At 34.5% G+C, this 17,409-nt stretch overlaps 1 protein-coding gene across 18 annotated transcripts in view; it reads left to right on the top strand.

The window, feature by feature from the left end:
* DCAF6 (DDB1 and CUL4 associated factor 6) overlaps positions 1–17,409 on the top strand; it is a 140,600-nt gene that overhangs the window by 75,779 nt on the left and 47,412 nt on the right. For 8 of the 18 annotated variants that reach the window (XM_078356339.1, XM_008985086.5, XM_035279213.3 and 5 more), the window contains 2 exons: positions 5,941–6,111; positions 13,984–14,043. The exons of 5 other annotated variants lie outside the window; for them this stretch is intronic. In XM_078356339.1, the coding sequence (XP_078212465.1) occupies positions 5,941–6,111; positions 13,984–14,043 (231 nt within the window). The remainder of the gene's footprint in view (positions 1–5,940; positions 6,112–13,983; positions 14,044–17,409) is intronic. 5 more of the 18 variants (XM_078356341.1, XM_035279214.3, XM_078356343.1 and 2 more) reach the window with 1 other exon arrangement.

Genomic DNA, 17,409 nt, shown 5'->3' with positions numbered 1-17,409 from the left:
AAGATAGGTCTTTCATAACTACCCTAGGTAAAGTCCTCTTCCCTTTTTCTTCTTGCTGAAATTGTATTCTCTTTTATATAATCCTGTTTATTTTCTGAAAAGCACTTACAAATATTTATATATTTTTTCACTTTTGATTATTTGTTTATGAGATTTCTTTTACTAGAATAAGATCTCATAAAGAGAGGATATTGTCTCTGAGTATGCATCTTTTTCCCTAACAATATTTACCCTATAAAGATACGATTAAAAGTATGATGAGACATTTTGTTATCTTTAAGCTGATATAGACTGGATGGAATATATTTAGCTATATTTTAGTCTTTAGATTGTACTTTTAGCCCCACTTATTTACTCTTGTTGTGTCCACTAGGTTTCCAAAATTTGGTAACACCTAGAAGAGAGATGCTGTGATTAGATATCCAACTATTTATCATTTTGGATCCATTGTTTGCCTTTGACTGTCTAGACCACATAGGACCGAGTAGATAATTTTTTTTAGGTTGTTCAGACAACATTTTAAGGTAACTTACAGAAATACTTTTAAAAAATCGTGTGGTCATATATATACATGAATGAAAAGGACAAACAGAAATATGAGTATGAAAATAATATGCAAAATGGATGCCCTGAAGAATAGTGAATCTAGCGGGATCACAGTGTTGGCTTTGGAGTTTTGTAGCTTAATTAGGAAGATAAGTATACTGAATTGGAATTTAAAATCAGTTGATAGATTCTTTTTTTTTTTTTTTTTGCTTTACCCTTTGTATTCTTAAATTTTTTTTAAATTCATGTCAGACCATTTCAAACCATATTCTATGTACCTCACCCAGAATTTGAAGACATTTTGATTTTTATATGTTTTCTTTTCTTAAACATTTAATTAAAGACTGCTTTTTAAAATGTGATTATAAAATTATATATTTAAAAATGAGAAAGATATGACTTTGAGCTAAAACTATGTAGGTTAAAATGAAACCTTCATAATTTTATTTATAAAACATAATCCCAGCACTTTGGGAAGCCGAGGCAGGCGGATCACAAGGTCAGAAGATCGAGACCATCCTGGCCAACATGGTGAAACCCTGTCTCTACTAAAAATACAAACATTAGCTGGGCATGGTGGCGCGTGCCTGTAATCTCAGCTACTCAGGAGGCTGAGGCAGAATTGCCTGAACCCAGGAGGTGGAGGTTGCGGTGAGCCAAGATCACGCCATTGCACTCCAGTCTGGTGCCTGGCGATGGAGCAAGACTGTCTCAAAAAAAAAAGAATAACTACAGATATTTTCTTCTCTTCTCAGTAAGGACTCTCAGATATTCTTTCAGTTATATCTTAACTTAAACCTGGAAATGTTTTCATTTAGCTCATGATTTATAAATTATTCTCATATTAAGAATCTTTTTATACTGAATGAGTATTAAATAAGGCATTTTCCCCAGTGTGTTATAGTTTAATTTCTTTGTTTTCATTTTCAGATTAGAGAAGGTGGTAACTTTGAATTGGATGGGGATATCGGTATATATAAAATTCACCTTTAGGGCTCATTTAGAGAAGTGAATCACTTAAAGTTTCCCTGCCCTGTGTTTTAATTAAATAGACTACTCAGACCATCAGAATTTTAAAAAGATAGCATATGATGTGGTCTGCATGTAGATTTCCTGCTTATTTACTCATAAGCAGGAATTACAAATTTATTTTGGCCTATGTAGAATTGTTATAGCTAAATTGAGCCATGTAGAAAAATTGCTGGAGAAGAACTCTGTTGTACACCACATCCAAGCAGTTTTCAAAGCCCAAAATCCAAATTGTAGCTTCCTTAGATGGGATAAAGGTCTAGTCTAGTCAGATAGATATAGTCCATTTATAGGTTAGAAACGAGTGGGAAGGCCGGGCATAGTGGCTCATGCCTATAATCCCAGCACTTTGGGAGACTGAGGTGGGCGGATCACCTGTGGTCAGGAGTTTGAGACTGAGACCAGCCTGGCTAACATGGTGAAACCCTATCTCTACCAAAATAAATTAGCTGGGTGTGATGGTGGGCATCTGTAATCCCAGCTACTCAGGAGGCTGGGGCAGGAGAATTGCTTCAACCCAGGAGACAGAGGTTGCAATGAACTGAGATCATGCCACTGCCTGCACTCCAGCCTGGACAACAGAGTGAGCCTCTGTCTCAAAAAAAAAAAAAAAAGAGAGAGAAAGAAAGAAAGAAGGAAAGAAACAAGTGGAGATATTAGGTTGATGGCTGTTTTGGGGGGATACTAAAGGAGAGAACAGAGAAACATGGAAGTCAGTGAAGAAGTGACCAGTCCCAGTTGAAAATGCACAAGAATCATCACCAGGACAAGAAATAAGTTAGGACTAGAGGACAGATTTACAGCAGGCAGATAAAGTGCCACCAAATTAGATATAAAAATGATCCAGAGTCCAGGACAAAAAAACTATATTTATCGTAGAGGCAAGATGTGAGGTTAGAACGAAGTGGACCTTTTTGGGGTCAACTGTGGCTGTTTTTATTGTTCTTCTTTCTCAGTGGAATTAAGCCACTAGGAGAATATCCTGGAATCTTTCAGAAAACAAGAATAGGATTTGTAATTTGAGGAGATGAAAGTACAATTTTCCTGTAGCAGTTCCTAATACCTTGTTGAATTTTTGTCATTGCCATTTTTAAACAACACCCAAGGTATGTATTGTATTGAATTTTCAGTTTGGCTCATGTTGATAAAAGCTAATTGTCCAAGCATTTATTTATATTTACAAGTTATGTATGCTTGTGTGTACCTTTTTAAGGATGTAATGTATGTGTATCTTAACTGCTTCAATATTTCAAGGTGCTAGCAGAACTGTTATTTAGTCTGGTATGTCTGGTTGAACTTTTTAATTCAATACTTGCTTTTCCTGGTTAATGGCTATATGGTGACTTGTCTTCCTAGCCTGATTTTGTTTTCAACTTAAGGAGAAAAAGGCCACCATATAACCAGCCTTAAACGCAGATAAATTCTTACTTAAAAAGCACTGGAAACATTGAATAAATGGTTCATAAGATTATCACAAATGAATCTTAATTTTTTTCAAGTTTTAGAGCATCACTACATGTACTGAGATCTTGCTGTTTATTTACTATTTCACCAAGTGGTTCTAGAATGGAGATTTATGTACTCATAAAACATTTGGCAACTCAATAGAGAGATTGACACTCCAACGAAACTGAGGGTATTCTTCTGCTTTTTAAGCAAAATTTGACATATATGGCATCTCTTTTGTAGATTTTTTTTGAAGTATAAAGTGACAAACCTTATGGCTATATAATAATGCTTTATTTTATATTACTGAAAGCGTTACTGTCATTCTGAGTATAAGTAAGGCATCTGTACATACCTGAAAAGAAGGCACTGTGCCATTGAGCATCTCCATTTGTTTGTCAATGAATACTATCTTATTGGTACTAGAGAATTTTCTAGGAAGAACTAACAGTGAATGACTATGATATTTGAGTTGTTAAATCTTAACTACCAATTGGCTAATTGAATAAAATGCTTTATAAGTAGAAGCCACAGTAACAAGAAATTAGTACCTCGAATTATTGATTTCTAAAACAGTAAACCAAGTTTTTTACTCTTAGAATCTGTGGAGAGGCTGAAGGTTTATTTGGTAGTTTGTGTAATTTGATGCTAGTGTCAGAAATTCTAACTATTGACATCTTTGTGCATATTTTCTGCCTTCCTTTGATTATAATTGATAAGGTTTTTATGCATGTATTTAAAACCAACTTATCCTCATACACTGGAACTTACAGCCTCTGGTCTACTCAGGGACATCATTCTGCAGTTTTCCACTTTTTTTTAAAGCATCATCTTTCTCATTCTGTTAAACATTTTGCATCAGAATACAGACATGTCTATTAGCTCCCAGACTAAAACCGCAAACTTCTCTTGATTATTATTATTTTTGGTGGGTCTCACTCTTTTGCCCAGGCTGGAGTGCAGTGGTGCAGTCATGGCTTACTACAGCCTTGACCTCCCTGGCTCAAGTGATCCTCCTGTCTCAGCATCCCAAGGGACCACAAGTGTGCACCACCATGCCTGGCTAATTTTTATTTTTTGTGGAAAGAGGATCTCACTGTGTTGCCCAGGCTGGTTTCAAACTCCTGAGCTCAAAGTGATTCTCTCGCCTTCGTCCCCCAAAGTGCTTGGATTACAGGTGTGAGCCACAGTGCCCTTCCTGTCTTCCCTTGATTCTTTATAACCCTGAAAATAATTATCCAATTTATCTGTTCTCCACTAATACCAAGAGTTGTACAAAGAGTATATATACTTTGTGTCTCTACTTCATCACATCCCCTTTCTCTTAAACCTGCCGCTGTCAGATTTTGGTCCCTATTATTTAACTAAAACAACTCTTGTCAAGATCATCAATGACTTCCATGGTACAAAACCCAGTGGTTTGAACTTCGTACCTTTTTTAGTATGCTAGCAGCATTTGACGCAACTGCTTACTCCATCCTTTTTGACACAGTTTCATCACTTAGCCTACAAAGCTTTTTCTTGCTCTTCCTACAGGTTTTTTTTCTTCTTAAACATTTGAATGCTTTGAGATTAAGTTCTTAGACCTCTTCTATGTCATCACTTACTCTATATATGTATATATACATACATGTATGTACACCTCTGAATTCTAAACTTTTGTATTTAGTCCCTAGCTAATTTCTCCACTTGGATGTCTGTTCATTATTTCCCCAAACACTACTTGTTCCTTCCTCTTTCATTGTTCCCTACTGTAATAAATGGTAACTTGTTTTTCTTGTTACCTAGGCCAAAAACTTTGGGATCACTCTACATCCAAACTATCAGCAATTTCTACTGCCTTTACCTTTAAAATGTATTGCACATTCCTATACGCTTGCCCCCAGAGAACTTGCACTTGTTCTTTTCTCCACTTAGAACGCTCTTCCTCCAGATATCTATGTGGTTTACTTGCTTATTTCCTTGAGGTGTTTGTTCAAGCAGTGCCTTATGAGAGAAGCTTTCCTGAGTGGTCATATATAAAATAGCCCCTGTCCTGCCATCACTATCCACTATCCCCTTTACCTTACCCTGCCAATTTAATTCATAGCAATTATCCCCATGTGACAAAAACACATATATTCAACATCTTGTATGGTTGTGTATTCACAAATGTCTGTTTTTCCCTCAAAACATTAACTCCACAAGAATAGGGACTGTTTTGTTCAGTATTTTATTTATCCCCAGAGCCTAAAACAATGCCTCATATGTAGAAGACACTCAGTAAATATCTCTTTACAGAATTTAATGTTATTTTTCTACTTTTCATCCTTGATCACTGCAGTTAAAGGTCAAAAAAATACTGATTATGTAAATCTTTTTGAATTTAAAAGATAACATTAAAAACATGGCAATTCTAACATGAAATATTTAGCTGAAGAATATGTAACTTTCACTTTTTTAGAGCTCTTAATAAATTCTGAGTTGTTTCTAAATGCATAGATTTTTATCATTTTAACTGAATTTTGTTATTTGATTGAAATTAATGAAGAAACAAATTTTTGTGTATAAATCAGATTATTTAACTGATATTTTTCAATTTTTGTTTATTTTCTGGTATAATTTTATTGTATGACCATTTTGAAATCTGGTACTTATGGAGGACTTTTTATTTCCATTCTGTTTAATTACTTAAATATTCCTAGAGAAATATATGTATCTAATTCATCATAGTTAAAGAGAAACATTTGGTTGTGTATGTATGGTTTGTCTCATAATTTAATGACCAGTAATTTCTTTTTTATCAGTAATTAGTTTATAGCATTCCTCTATGAGATGTGTTTTGTTTATATCCTTCCTCTTTTCTTAATGTATAATCAAATTCATATTATTTTCTATTTTATTACTATCTTTTCACCTTTCTTTTCCTGTTTGTGTCAGAGTTTTTAAGGGGGCCTGAGATAGCTTTGCTTCGTAAGCGCCTGCAACAACTGAGGCTTAAGAAGGCTGAGCAACAGAGGCAGCAAGAGCTAGCTGCACATACCCAGCAACAGCCTTCCACTTCTGATCAGTCTTCTCATGAGGGCTCTTCACAGGACCCTCATGCTTCAGGTTATTAATGTCAAGTGTCCTTAAGCAGCTGATAGAATTGTTTTTAATAATGCTACTGTGTAATAAGGTGCTTCCCTTTTCCCATTCAAAGAGAGCTAATGCGCTTGCAGCTTACCCCTCCCTTCCTTGCATATGGTGGTATTCAGCATCACATATTAGAGGGACACATTGGCAGCAGCATTTGCCAGAAAAATGAATATCAAATAATCAATTTTAAAAGTTGTAATATATTTGGAGAGGGGCAAATATGTATTACTTTTAGAGCTGATGAGCTCTTTTTGAATAATTAGTGAATTTAGAGCCTGTGTTGATTTTTCTATTGAAAGTTTTCAAATGCTGAAATGAATCTATGCTTTATGACTCCTAGCTCTTCTTCTTCTTCCTCTTTGAATGTTAGCCAATATTCCTACAAACCTAGTAATGCTGTATTTTCGAATTATAGTATTATTTGGCCATACTAGCATGGTGACTAAATCATTTTCTTCTGTCGTTATTTGAAAAATTTCAGTATTTGCATTCTTATTACACTATACATAATCAACTTTCTTATGTAGGGCAGCAAAAGTACTCCACAGTCTCATGTTCTTGTTGTTATGCTATAAAATTGTGATAATTCAGTAAAAATCTGTCACTCTTCTTTTCTCACTGTTTTAATGCCCTGTTCATGTTAGCACCAGAAAGTTCATGATGCTCCTAAACATTTGTTGAAAGAATTAATGAAAGATATATTAATAGCACAAAATAATTTGCCAGCTTAGTTATTTCAAGATGGGTAATAGAAACTGTAAATCTATAGTATTATGTAAATATTATAGTAGGTGTAATAAGTTACTTAGAAACAAGAATGTCTAGTTTCTCATACTAATGAGTTTATAATGCTTTGTTTGATTTGCGTTGTTCTGCTACCCTAAAGAGTGATGAGTTTGGGCTTTGAGAGTTCTAATTTAATTATTTGGAACTAATTTATATATTGGTAGAATTGGACTCCACTTTATAAATATCTGTTCTAGTAAGTGCTGTGGTAACAAAGGCACATTTTATAATATGTGGTAAAATTAAATAAATTTAAATCAATATATCAATTGTAATATAGATAAAGATGTTTGGGATAAACCATAAGCTTGATTTTTAATTCAGTGTTATATTAATAGAGGGAGTATCAGACAGAGGTCTCTCATTATTTTTTTTCCCATGGGGAAATAGTTTCATACTTAAAACTAACAACAAAATTTGATCAGATTACAATAATGGCATTTAATAATAAAACATTTTGATATGATATTTTTTGCTATATATAAACCTCTAGCGAAAATGTTTTGAAGATTAAACAAATCACAAAACCTAAAAATCAGTAAAAAGAAAAATAAGCCAGGCGAAGTGGCTCATGCCTATAATCCCAGCACTTTGGGAGGCTGAGGCTGGCAGATCACAAGGTCAGGAGATCAAGACCATCCAGGCCAACATGGTGAAACCCTGTCTCTACTAAAATATAAAAAATTAGCGTAGTGGCGCATGCCTGTAGTCCCAGCTACTCAGGAGGCTGAGTCAGGGAAGTTGCTTGAGCCGGGGAGGTGGAGGTTATAGTGAGTTGAGATCGTGCCACTGAACTACAGTCTGGCAGCAGAGCAAGACTCTGTCTCAAAAAGAAAAAGAAAAAAAAGAAAAAGGAAATGTCCCTATATATATATATAATTATTTTTAAAATACTAAAATTTAGCATATAACAAACTTTTTAAATGATCTGTATATAAAACAAAACCATCTAACGGCAAGAAATAAACATTGTAGATGTTGGAAAAATATTTTGAGATTCACTAATCTTTTGTAACTAGTTCACCAATTTGAATTGAAGCAAACTCTTTGTAGAAATCAGAGGACTTTAGAGTGTTACGTGGTTTCTGTTAAGCAAGATGCTGTCTTTCCAACTCTAAGTGTTACTCTAATTAAATATCTAGTTTGGCAACCAGTCTATTTCTATTAATTTTTAAAAAGCTAAAGTTGAGTAGACATCTTGCCAGTTTGGAAGTTGAGAAACATGTTATCTTTCCTTTGTCATTAAGCCACATACTTGGGCCTCTGAAGGCTGCCCACATGGACCAATATCACTAAGCACTAAGGGCTTCCAATATTGTATATGTACTCCTTTCACCTACGACGCGGAAATACTTAGTTTATTTTATATGCTTTTAACAGCAGTCATATAAGACCCTAATAAATCTAATCTGTAACAAGCTCTGGGTTCATTTTCTAGTGCTTCTTTTATCTTATTCTGTCCTCATAAGTCACAGGAACACTATTTGGTAATTAAAAACTTTAAGAACAGCTAATGTGTTGTCAGTTTGCATTACAAGGGACAACCAATAAAATCTATATATACTTTGTCCATTTAGTGAATTTTTGATATGAGGACAAATGAGTTGGCTTAATGCAGAAATTCAGAACACATGAATTATAAAAACAGAATAGAAATAAAATTTATGAAATTCAGTAGAAGGAGCATAGGTTTAATTGAGTAACAATTATAAAACTGTATCTTATACATAATGATTAAATGCAATTTTGTATATGGACATTAATTGATTCATTCTCTTATCATAGATGTTACTACTGCCTACCCATACAGAAGGCATTAAAATTAGCATTGTAGATTTTAATGTATTAATAATAGAAGAATGTGCATTTCTCATATGTAAGAAGCATATTTTTTCCATTATACTTTGGTATATTTAGAGTACCAATAAGTGATGATACTGCCAATAAAACATATTTCTGTTCTCTTCTCACCTATTTAAGTGTTTTAGCTGTAAGATGTTCACAGGAGACATTATTATTATGATTTGGAAACCAAGAAATTTTAACAAGTATAGAAAGATTTTCTGAATTATTACATTGTTTGGCAACCATTTTATTCTCTTTTCAAAATACATAGAACCTCATGGGAATCTTTTGTGAAATCAGTAATATACCTAATTTCTGTAAGACAGTGAGATCAAACCATGAAACCACTTTGTAGAAATAATTACCTGCATTTTTAGTGGGATCAAATGGAAAGGGGCCTGATGCTGGTTTAGGATAATCCCAGATGAAATATTATCTATTTACTTGCTGATATTTCTTGGCAGTTGAAGACTAAAACCATCCTAAGGCACCAAGTGATATCACCTTAAGTTTCAAACTGTTTAAAATGAGCTATATAAAATAGATGTTAGAAGATGTTAAACAGTGTTTTTTCTTTTTGTTTATTTTTGGTTGTACACTCTTTGTTATCAGTTTTATGTGGAAGTTCCAATAGAAAGTATATAAAAGTAGCACTGTTGTGACTTAAACATGAAGTGAGATAAGGAGTGACAATTGATTTGCTTGCTGCTCCTGCTACCCCTAGCTCTTCTGCTCTCTAAAACCTAGTTTGAAAACCAGCTCTTTTAAAAGAATTTTCGACAGCTATAAATGATAATTCTTTAGAACTAATTTCCAAAAATACGGTTTTTAAAAATTAGAATATATCATTTGAAATATTTTTTACTTGTTAGTTTTTTGAAGCATATTTTTTCTAAACGGTTAAGAAATACACCACAACTCATTTAGGAAACTCACCGTACCTTTTTTTCTAGACTTTTTGGTAATATGCAAGAACTCATAAAATCTTTCAGCACTTTTTTTAAATGATAAAGAAATGAATTTGCCTTTATCACTTCAGTGCCTGGGTATTAGATTGGCTGAATTCTTATCCCTGGCTATATGACTAGATGACCTTGGGCAGGTCATTTGGCTGCTTTATGCCTCAGTTTCCCAATTATTGATTTATTTATATAGTGTAGCCTGCAGAGATCATGTAAGGATGGGTTAGACAATACTGTGCATATAAAGTTTGTATACCTAAGGAGAGCAGTACACATAATACTGTACTATCTTTTTTTTTTTTTTTGAGATGGAGTCTCACTCTGTCACTCAGGCAGGAGTGTAGTGGTGCAATCTCGGCTCACTGCAACCTCCGCCTCCTGGGCTGAAGCGATTCTCCTGCCTCACCCTCCCGAGCAGCTGGGATTACAGGTGCATGTTACCATGCCCAGCTAATTTTTTGCATTTTTAGTAGAGATGGGGTTTCACTGCATTAGCCAGGATGGTTCTCGATCTCTTGACCTTGTGATCTGCCCGTCTCGGCCTCCCAAAGTGCTGGGATTACAAGTGTGAGCCACCACATCTGGACAGTAATGTACTATCTTAATTGTAGTATCTTTTTTGCTATTTAAAAATGTCCTCATATAAAGGCCCCATAAGGTTGATAGCCTTCAGGGTTTTGAATGAGTTATATGTACATTTATCAGATGAGTGCCTTAAACAGGTATGGCAGAGGCATTCAGCATATGGCTGATCTTAAGCCCAACTCTTTTTTTCCATTTCAGGTCCCCTGAAGTCATGGGTTGCTGGCTCCTGCTCAGAGTGACAGCACCCTGTGGAGTCTGCTGGTACTGACCTAACCACCACAGAGCCCCACTGGAGCATGGAGCCAGCCTAGAGAGGGTCAGGTAGGAACTGTTTTTTCACTTTATGGCACGGTTTTACCAATTGGAAAAGAGTAATTTTTATACCCCAAAAGGGTATAAAACATTGGTGATTATTTTTGAAAAAGGGCTTTTCAAAACTGAGCCATATTGGAAAAAATCAGCACTTACCCAATCCTGTGCAAGCAGGCTCTATACAACATCAGATTTCCCAGTGTCCATATATACAGTCATATGGCAGCACTTCTCAGATGGATGCATTGGATCTATGTATTTCATGTCTATAAGTAGTTAATAGATTAGATATGATATTAGTCTAGTTCTGCCATCACTTACCTTGAATGACAAAGAGTCCTAAGCAAAACAGTGATGAGTCTCTTAGGAATTTAAATGTAATAATATGCTCCGGATGTTTCAGAACAGCCTTGTACCATTATTTTTCATTCAGTACCACATGTCTGAAAAATAGTAACGATAACACTAAATGACCCATTCCTGTGTGCTCACTGAATATTTTACATGGATTATGTCATTACATCTTCAGAAGAATACTACGTAGTAGTTATTGTGATTATCCCTATTTTACAGATGAAGAAACTGAGACTTAGACAAGTTAAATAACTTGCCCAGGGTTACAATATATCTGATTAGAAAAATCACATTTGAACCCAGGAAATGTGGCTGAAGAATCTTTGTGATTTACCTTTTAGACTATAATTGTCTATTTTTTCTACAGTTGAGAAAATTCTGGTGTCAAGGGGCTAAATAATTTTTTCAGGACCAAACCACACATTTTTTGGAAATACACAGTAATTATCCATGAGACATGCTGAGCTTAGTACTGAATGAGCTTTTGCTTAAAGTTTATCTTTACCTTAAAAAAACGTTATAATTCTAAATACTTCAAATAAGCTGACCAGTCATATTACATGTTGCAGTAAACTACCATTGGACCATATATTCAGGTTCTTATTTGTTGATAGTATTCTCTAGAAGATATTTCCCAGAGAGGTGGAGTAGAATATGCCAATAACTGAAGCAGTCAGCTTAAACTAATAATTACTTTTTTATGTTAGCTATTCTAATGGTTATTATGTTAATATTTGAAAACACTTATGTAAGATAGGAGTTATAGGTATTGTATTTATGAAGAGTGGTTAAAAAAGCATGTCACTTGAAATGTTCATGTGACAGGAAAATAATCCTTCCCAAAGGAGTCGTGTGGTCCCAAGATTACAAATAGAATGAAAGCAGTGGCCAGGAAGGATTTCTTCATAAAATTAATCTTCAGGATGGAAGGAACAGCAAATGCCTCAGAAATACACAGTATCTATGACAGGCTAAAACCAAAACGGAAACCTTTTTAGTTTAATACTTTCTGTCTCACCATAGCTTTAATATTTTAAATACTTCAAGAGTTTGAAAATATAGTTTTGTGGAGATGACAGCATTCTAGATCCTTCATTAATAGTTTTTTTTTCTGTGACTTACTCTTTCTTAAATATTATTAAAAATAAGATGCATTTTATCTCAACAAGATTTGTACATTTAATGGTATTTTTTTAGAAAAATTAAATATTTGAAAAGATTTCTTGTAGAGTTTATCATTTTCTTGCAGCTCTTAATTATTAAATGAGGGCTCAATGAAATGTGTAACAAATCCAAATGAAAAATATTTTTCATGAGACTTGTTAGGACAGTTTTCCAATATTTATTTCACTGTGAGTCACATTTTTCAGGTTTTTGTTTTTTTATAGAGTTTAATTTTTTTTCCTATAGACTAATTTATCTGTTCTTTAAAAAACAACATAGATGGTAATGTTGAATCCAGCTGTGAGACGGATAAATGAGAAGTTATCTAAAGAAAGTAAAGCATGAATAGATTAGGGAATTGATTGAAATGTTATTGTTCCCACTTTTTTGTGTGTGTGCTAAATATTTGTTTAACTGAATGTTCTGATGAAAAAGAGGTGATAAGTAAGGATAAATAAAAGCTATTACTCAAATAATGATCATGTTTTGTCAAAATCTAGTAAGACAAAAATACATGAGCAAACTGGTGATATTAGAAGATGGAGGATTTAAAGTTGATACAAATGGTACCAGTAGCAGGATTCAGACTTTTAAATGTAAAAATGCAAGCAATCAAATTGTATAAAATCAATGTGAATCTAGGATGTATTGGAAAACTCTTAGCTATCCAGCTAAGGACAATCTTAAAATACCTACTTTTTGGGAAATGAAATGCCATTATGAGCAGAAACTGGTGTTGGCCCAAAGTGTTTAGTTAACATTTGCTAAGATCTAGAACACATGGTATTAGAAACTGGGAATTATTCTGACTGGTTGGGGAGAGTTGTGCTTATTACCTATGTTTTTCTTTTACTGTAGCCCTACTGGAACACAGGAAGGGTCCACCTCCTTCTAGCCCCAGTGTCTTGCTTAGGTTACTAGATCCCCAGGCTGATTAGAGAGTAAGAAGAAGCTTGGGCCTAAAAATGTTGTGAATAATTGTCAGAATCAACTTTAGAATGAAAACTTACTAACTTCCGATGAGTGCTCTTTCCATTTTATTATGCTGCCTGCCTTAATTACCAGTTTTTTCAAACAGTAGGAACCATTTATAAAATCTTGCATAGAAACCCAGCATATTAAAAAGATAAGAACAAAGCTGTTCTATTTGAAGCCAAGGTAGAAAGTATAAAGCCCAGATCATTAAGTTTTCTCCTTGTCTCTCTTTTCCTTTCCCCACCAGGTAACTAAAGAAACCTGAATCTTTACGTAGTATAGTTTTAATGTGCACAATACACTGTAGAGTTTTTAAAGTAATGCATGTTTCTGTAATGGTAATACCTCATTGAATATTTTTTTGTAAACCATTTTCTTTGCCTAACATCTTGGTGTTAGTTAGCGCTTTGTTCAGCCCATGGTACAGCAAACAACATCTCACAAAGTATAGTGAGCATTTCATTTCATGTTTCAAATCCTCCAAGACAGGATGAAAACCATCTTAAGGAGCTGGAGAGGGAGTTTGAGAAGGGCAAGGAGTCTTGTGTGTAGTGAACTAGATACCCCATTTCTAATTTATCTACCTTGCACCTCATGCCTCTGCTATGTGAATTTGATAAAAGGTGTATGCATGGAAATAGAAGCATAGTTTCTCAGTTCATTCTCAAAGTTACTAAATGCTTGCCTGGAATAACATCTTCAGCACATGGGCCTGCTTACTCACTGCTTGGGAATCATACCACAGTACTTACTTCTATTCCCCACCCATATACATTTGTTTCTTAAGCTTAAAGATGATCATGACATTGCTGTGCAGTTTTCTGCTGCTTACTTTTAAGTTGAAATCTCATTTTTGTTTCAGATTCTCCTTCTTCTGTGGTTAACAAACAGCTCGGATCCATGTCACTTGATGAGCAACAGGGTGCGTGCAACAGGAGATGCGCTATGCCCATCCATCCATAGCTTTATTGCAATGCATAAACCAAGCTCTGTCACACCTTTCATAGCATTTTGTTTTGATTATGGTCTTATAGTCAGTATTTTATGGACTAAATTACGGTAGATGATATTTTACATAAGAGGTCTTTTTGGCCTATACAAATTATTTTCTATGTAAGCTAATTTCTACCTTTGGCCCTTGATGCCAACTTTGAACTCTCTCCCTATAATAAAGTTATAAGGGATATAAACTATATCCATTTTTAAAATTCTAGGTATCTGTCATAAAATTGTGTAAAACTGTGGGTGTAAGGTTAACACTACCTTGTTGCTTATGTAGGATAAGTTATTTAAACACAGTAATATTCCATATTACTAGATTGCTTTAGTAATGATACTTGGATTTGTGTCTCACCTATCTGGTAGCCAAATTCTTGATAGCTTATACTAAAGAATACAGTTGTAAACCCTGGGGTAAGCTCCTACTTCCACTTGTACTTTTTAATGTGGGAGAGGTATAGAATCAACCTCCAAGCCTTAAATAGAGTGCGATGTAATAAACAGGTTACTTATTTATCAAGCTTTATTACTAGCAGATCAAATGCAGCACAGAGAAGGATTAGTAGAGGAAGACATTCTGACATGAAGGGACATCTGAAAAGGTTGGAGATAGGAAGACTATTTAAAAACTAAAAAGGCTATTTAGTGTTAGCACAAATGGTTTACTGTCTCACCTCAGAATTCAATGAAGTATTTTAAATATATTGTGACAAAGTATGATAAGTAGTCTTCGTTAAGTCCTTAAGAATAACTGAACACTATATTGACTTTGTCTATTTAAAAAGGCAGATAGCTGGACATGGTGGCATACACCTTTAATCCCAGCTACTTGGGAAGCTGGGGTGGGAGGATTGCTTGAGCCCAGAAGTTTGAGACAGCCTGGTCAATATAGGGAGACCCTGTCTCTAAAAAGAAAAAAAAAAAAAAAAAAATTTAATTAGCTGCGCATGGTGGTGCATCTTGCCTATAGGCCCCAGCTACTAAGGAGGCTGGAGGATCGCTTGAGCCCAGGAGTTCAAGACTGCAGTGAGCTATGATTGTGCCACTACACTCCAGCCTGGGTGACAGAGTGAGACCCCATCTCTTTAAAAAAAAAAAAAAAAAAAAAAGGCAGGTGATTGCCTTTATATATTTTACAAATGTTCCTTTCCAAAATATTTTTTTTAATTAGCACTAAAGCCATAGGATTTGGCTGGCTGAAAGTTTACATATGCTAGATGACTCATTTGTCAATAGTAATGCCAAAATTAAATATTACTGTAGTACTTATTTGGTGTGAAATAGATCTTATTTAAATTATATTCTTTGAGAAATATTCAGAAAGTAATTTTAAAATGAATTAGAAAACTTCTTTTGTACTTCTGATCTTAAATTTTTCCTTATGGGGCCAGGCACAGTGGCTCACCCCCGTAATCCCAGCACTTTTGGAGGCTGAGCAGGCAGATAACCTGAGGTCAGGAGTTTGAGAGCAGCTTGGCCAACATGGTGAAAACTCGTCTCTACTAAAAATACAAAAAGTAGCTGGGCATGGTTGCCCATGCCTGTTATCCCAGCTACTCAGGAGGCTGAGGCAGGAGAATCACTTGAACCTGGGAGGCAGAGGTTACAGTGAGCCCAAATTGTGCCACTGTACTCCAACCTGGGCAGCACAGTGAGACTCCATCTCAACAACAACAACAGAATTATTCCTTGTGGACCTGAGATGAATTTCTGATCTTTTTATGGACCTGAGATGACCTGTATTGCTCTAAGGTTTTCTGTTCTTGAGAAAGAAAGAATGAATTGGTAGATTAATTTGCAAACTAAGAAATTAAGCATGTTTTATTTTATATGTTTATTGTAGAGGTATTAACAATGAGGAATAATTACTTTAAGGCAAACACAACTATAGCATATTATATTAGACTACTGTTTATAACTACCTTATAATTAAAGGATTCTTTTCCCTAAGAATATATGGATACAAATAATATATCACTATCAGAGATTTTATAGCCAGATTTATATTCTGTTTGATCGCATACAGTAACCATAGCATTATATTGAGTATTATATTCAATTTAAGTTCATACATAATTTACATATGATATGGGATATAAGAGGAAGAGAAAAATTATGATTAACTCCCAGATTTCTTACATCAGTAGCTGGATAGGATAAATGGTAAGGCCACTTGTTAGGACTGAGTAGCTTGGAAGTAGGAATCAGGTGGTTTTTTGTCTTTTTGGCTGTGTAAAGTATGATACGCATTTTAGTCATGTAAGTAGAGATGCTTTGTAAGAGGTTAGTATTGAGTGGGCTTGACAGAAGCTGCACCATAGTAGACTATCAGAAATGTAGCTTTGTAATAAGACCTCTGAGTAGAAATGTTCTAATAATGGCAGAAAATGTATCTAATTAATTAAATCCTGAGTTTTTACATGCCTTTTTGTTCATCAGCATTATAACTTTTAAAGTCCTAGGAACTTCACATTGCAGGCTCACATTACCTAAAGATAACTTCTGAAAGTTAATAGAGACTGCCCACTACCATTTATCTCTCCTAGACTAATGGAATAATCCTCTTACTAGTCTTCTCACATCCACTCAGGGTATAGTCTATTCTCTACCAGCAGCCAGAGTAGAACTTTAAGGTAAATATAATCATGTGGTTCATCTGCCTAAGATTTTTTAATTGCTTCCCTTAGCTTTTCCAAAGAACCCAAATCCATACCTTGGCTTACAAACCCTACATGATTTGATTTCTGTGTCTCTCATCTCAGGCCACTGTCCCATCATTCACTAAACTCTTGCCAAATAGACTTGCTTTCATTTCTTTTAACACTCTAACCTCCTTTCCTTTCAAATCCCTTGTACGTGCTGTTCCCTCTACCAAACCACTTTTTTGTTGAGCAACTTCTACTCATTTTTTTAAGCTCACTGAGATAATACTCTTTCAGAAAATAATATAACTTCATAATCTCTAATAGGGCTCCTCTCTTTTTCTTCCTTTGTCTTTTAAAGGAAGGAAAAAGACAAAGGCATTGCTTTTGTCAAATTTGTAATCCTATGTTTGTTTAGGGGATTGTTTAATGTATACCTTTCTACATATTCTCTATTTTCATTTACTATAATTTCCTCTGTGTCTAAAATCATATGTTATATGGTAAATAATATTTGTTAAATAAGTGAGTAAATTAATTAAATATTTAAAATAATCAATTATATAAGAGCTGTAGGGATTACCTCAGCTTGGAAGAAATGTGATCAGATTTATATATTAGAAAGATCATTTTGGCAACATTATATA

This window comes from Callithrix jacchus, chromosome 18 (assembly GCF_049354715.1).
Source record: "Callithrix jacchus isolate 240 chromosome 18, calJac240_pri, whole genome shotgun sequence".
Lineage (NCBI taxonomy): Eukaryota > Metazoa > Chordata > Mammalia > Primates > Cebidae > Callithrix > Callithrix jacchus.
Note: the sequence above shows the minus strand (reverse complement) of the source record. Positions and strands in the feature narration are given on the sequence as shown.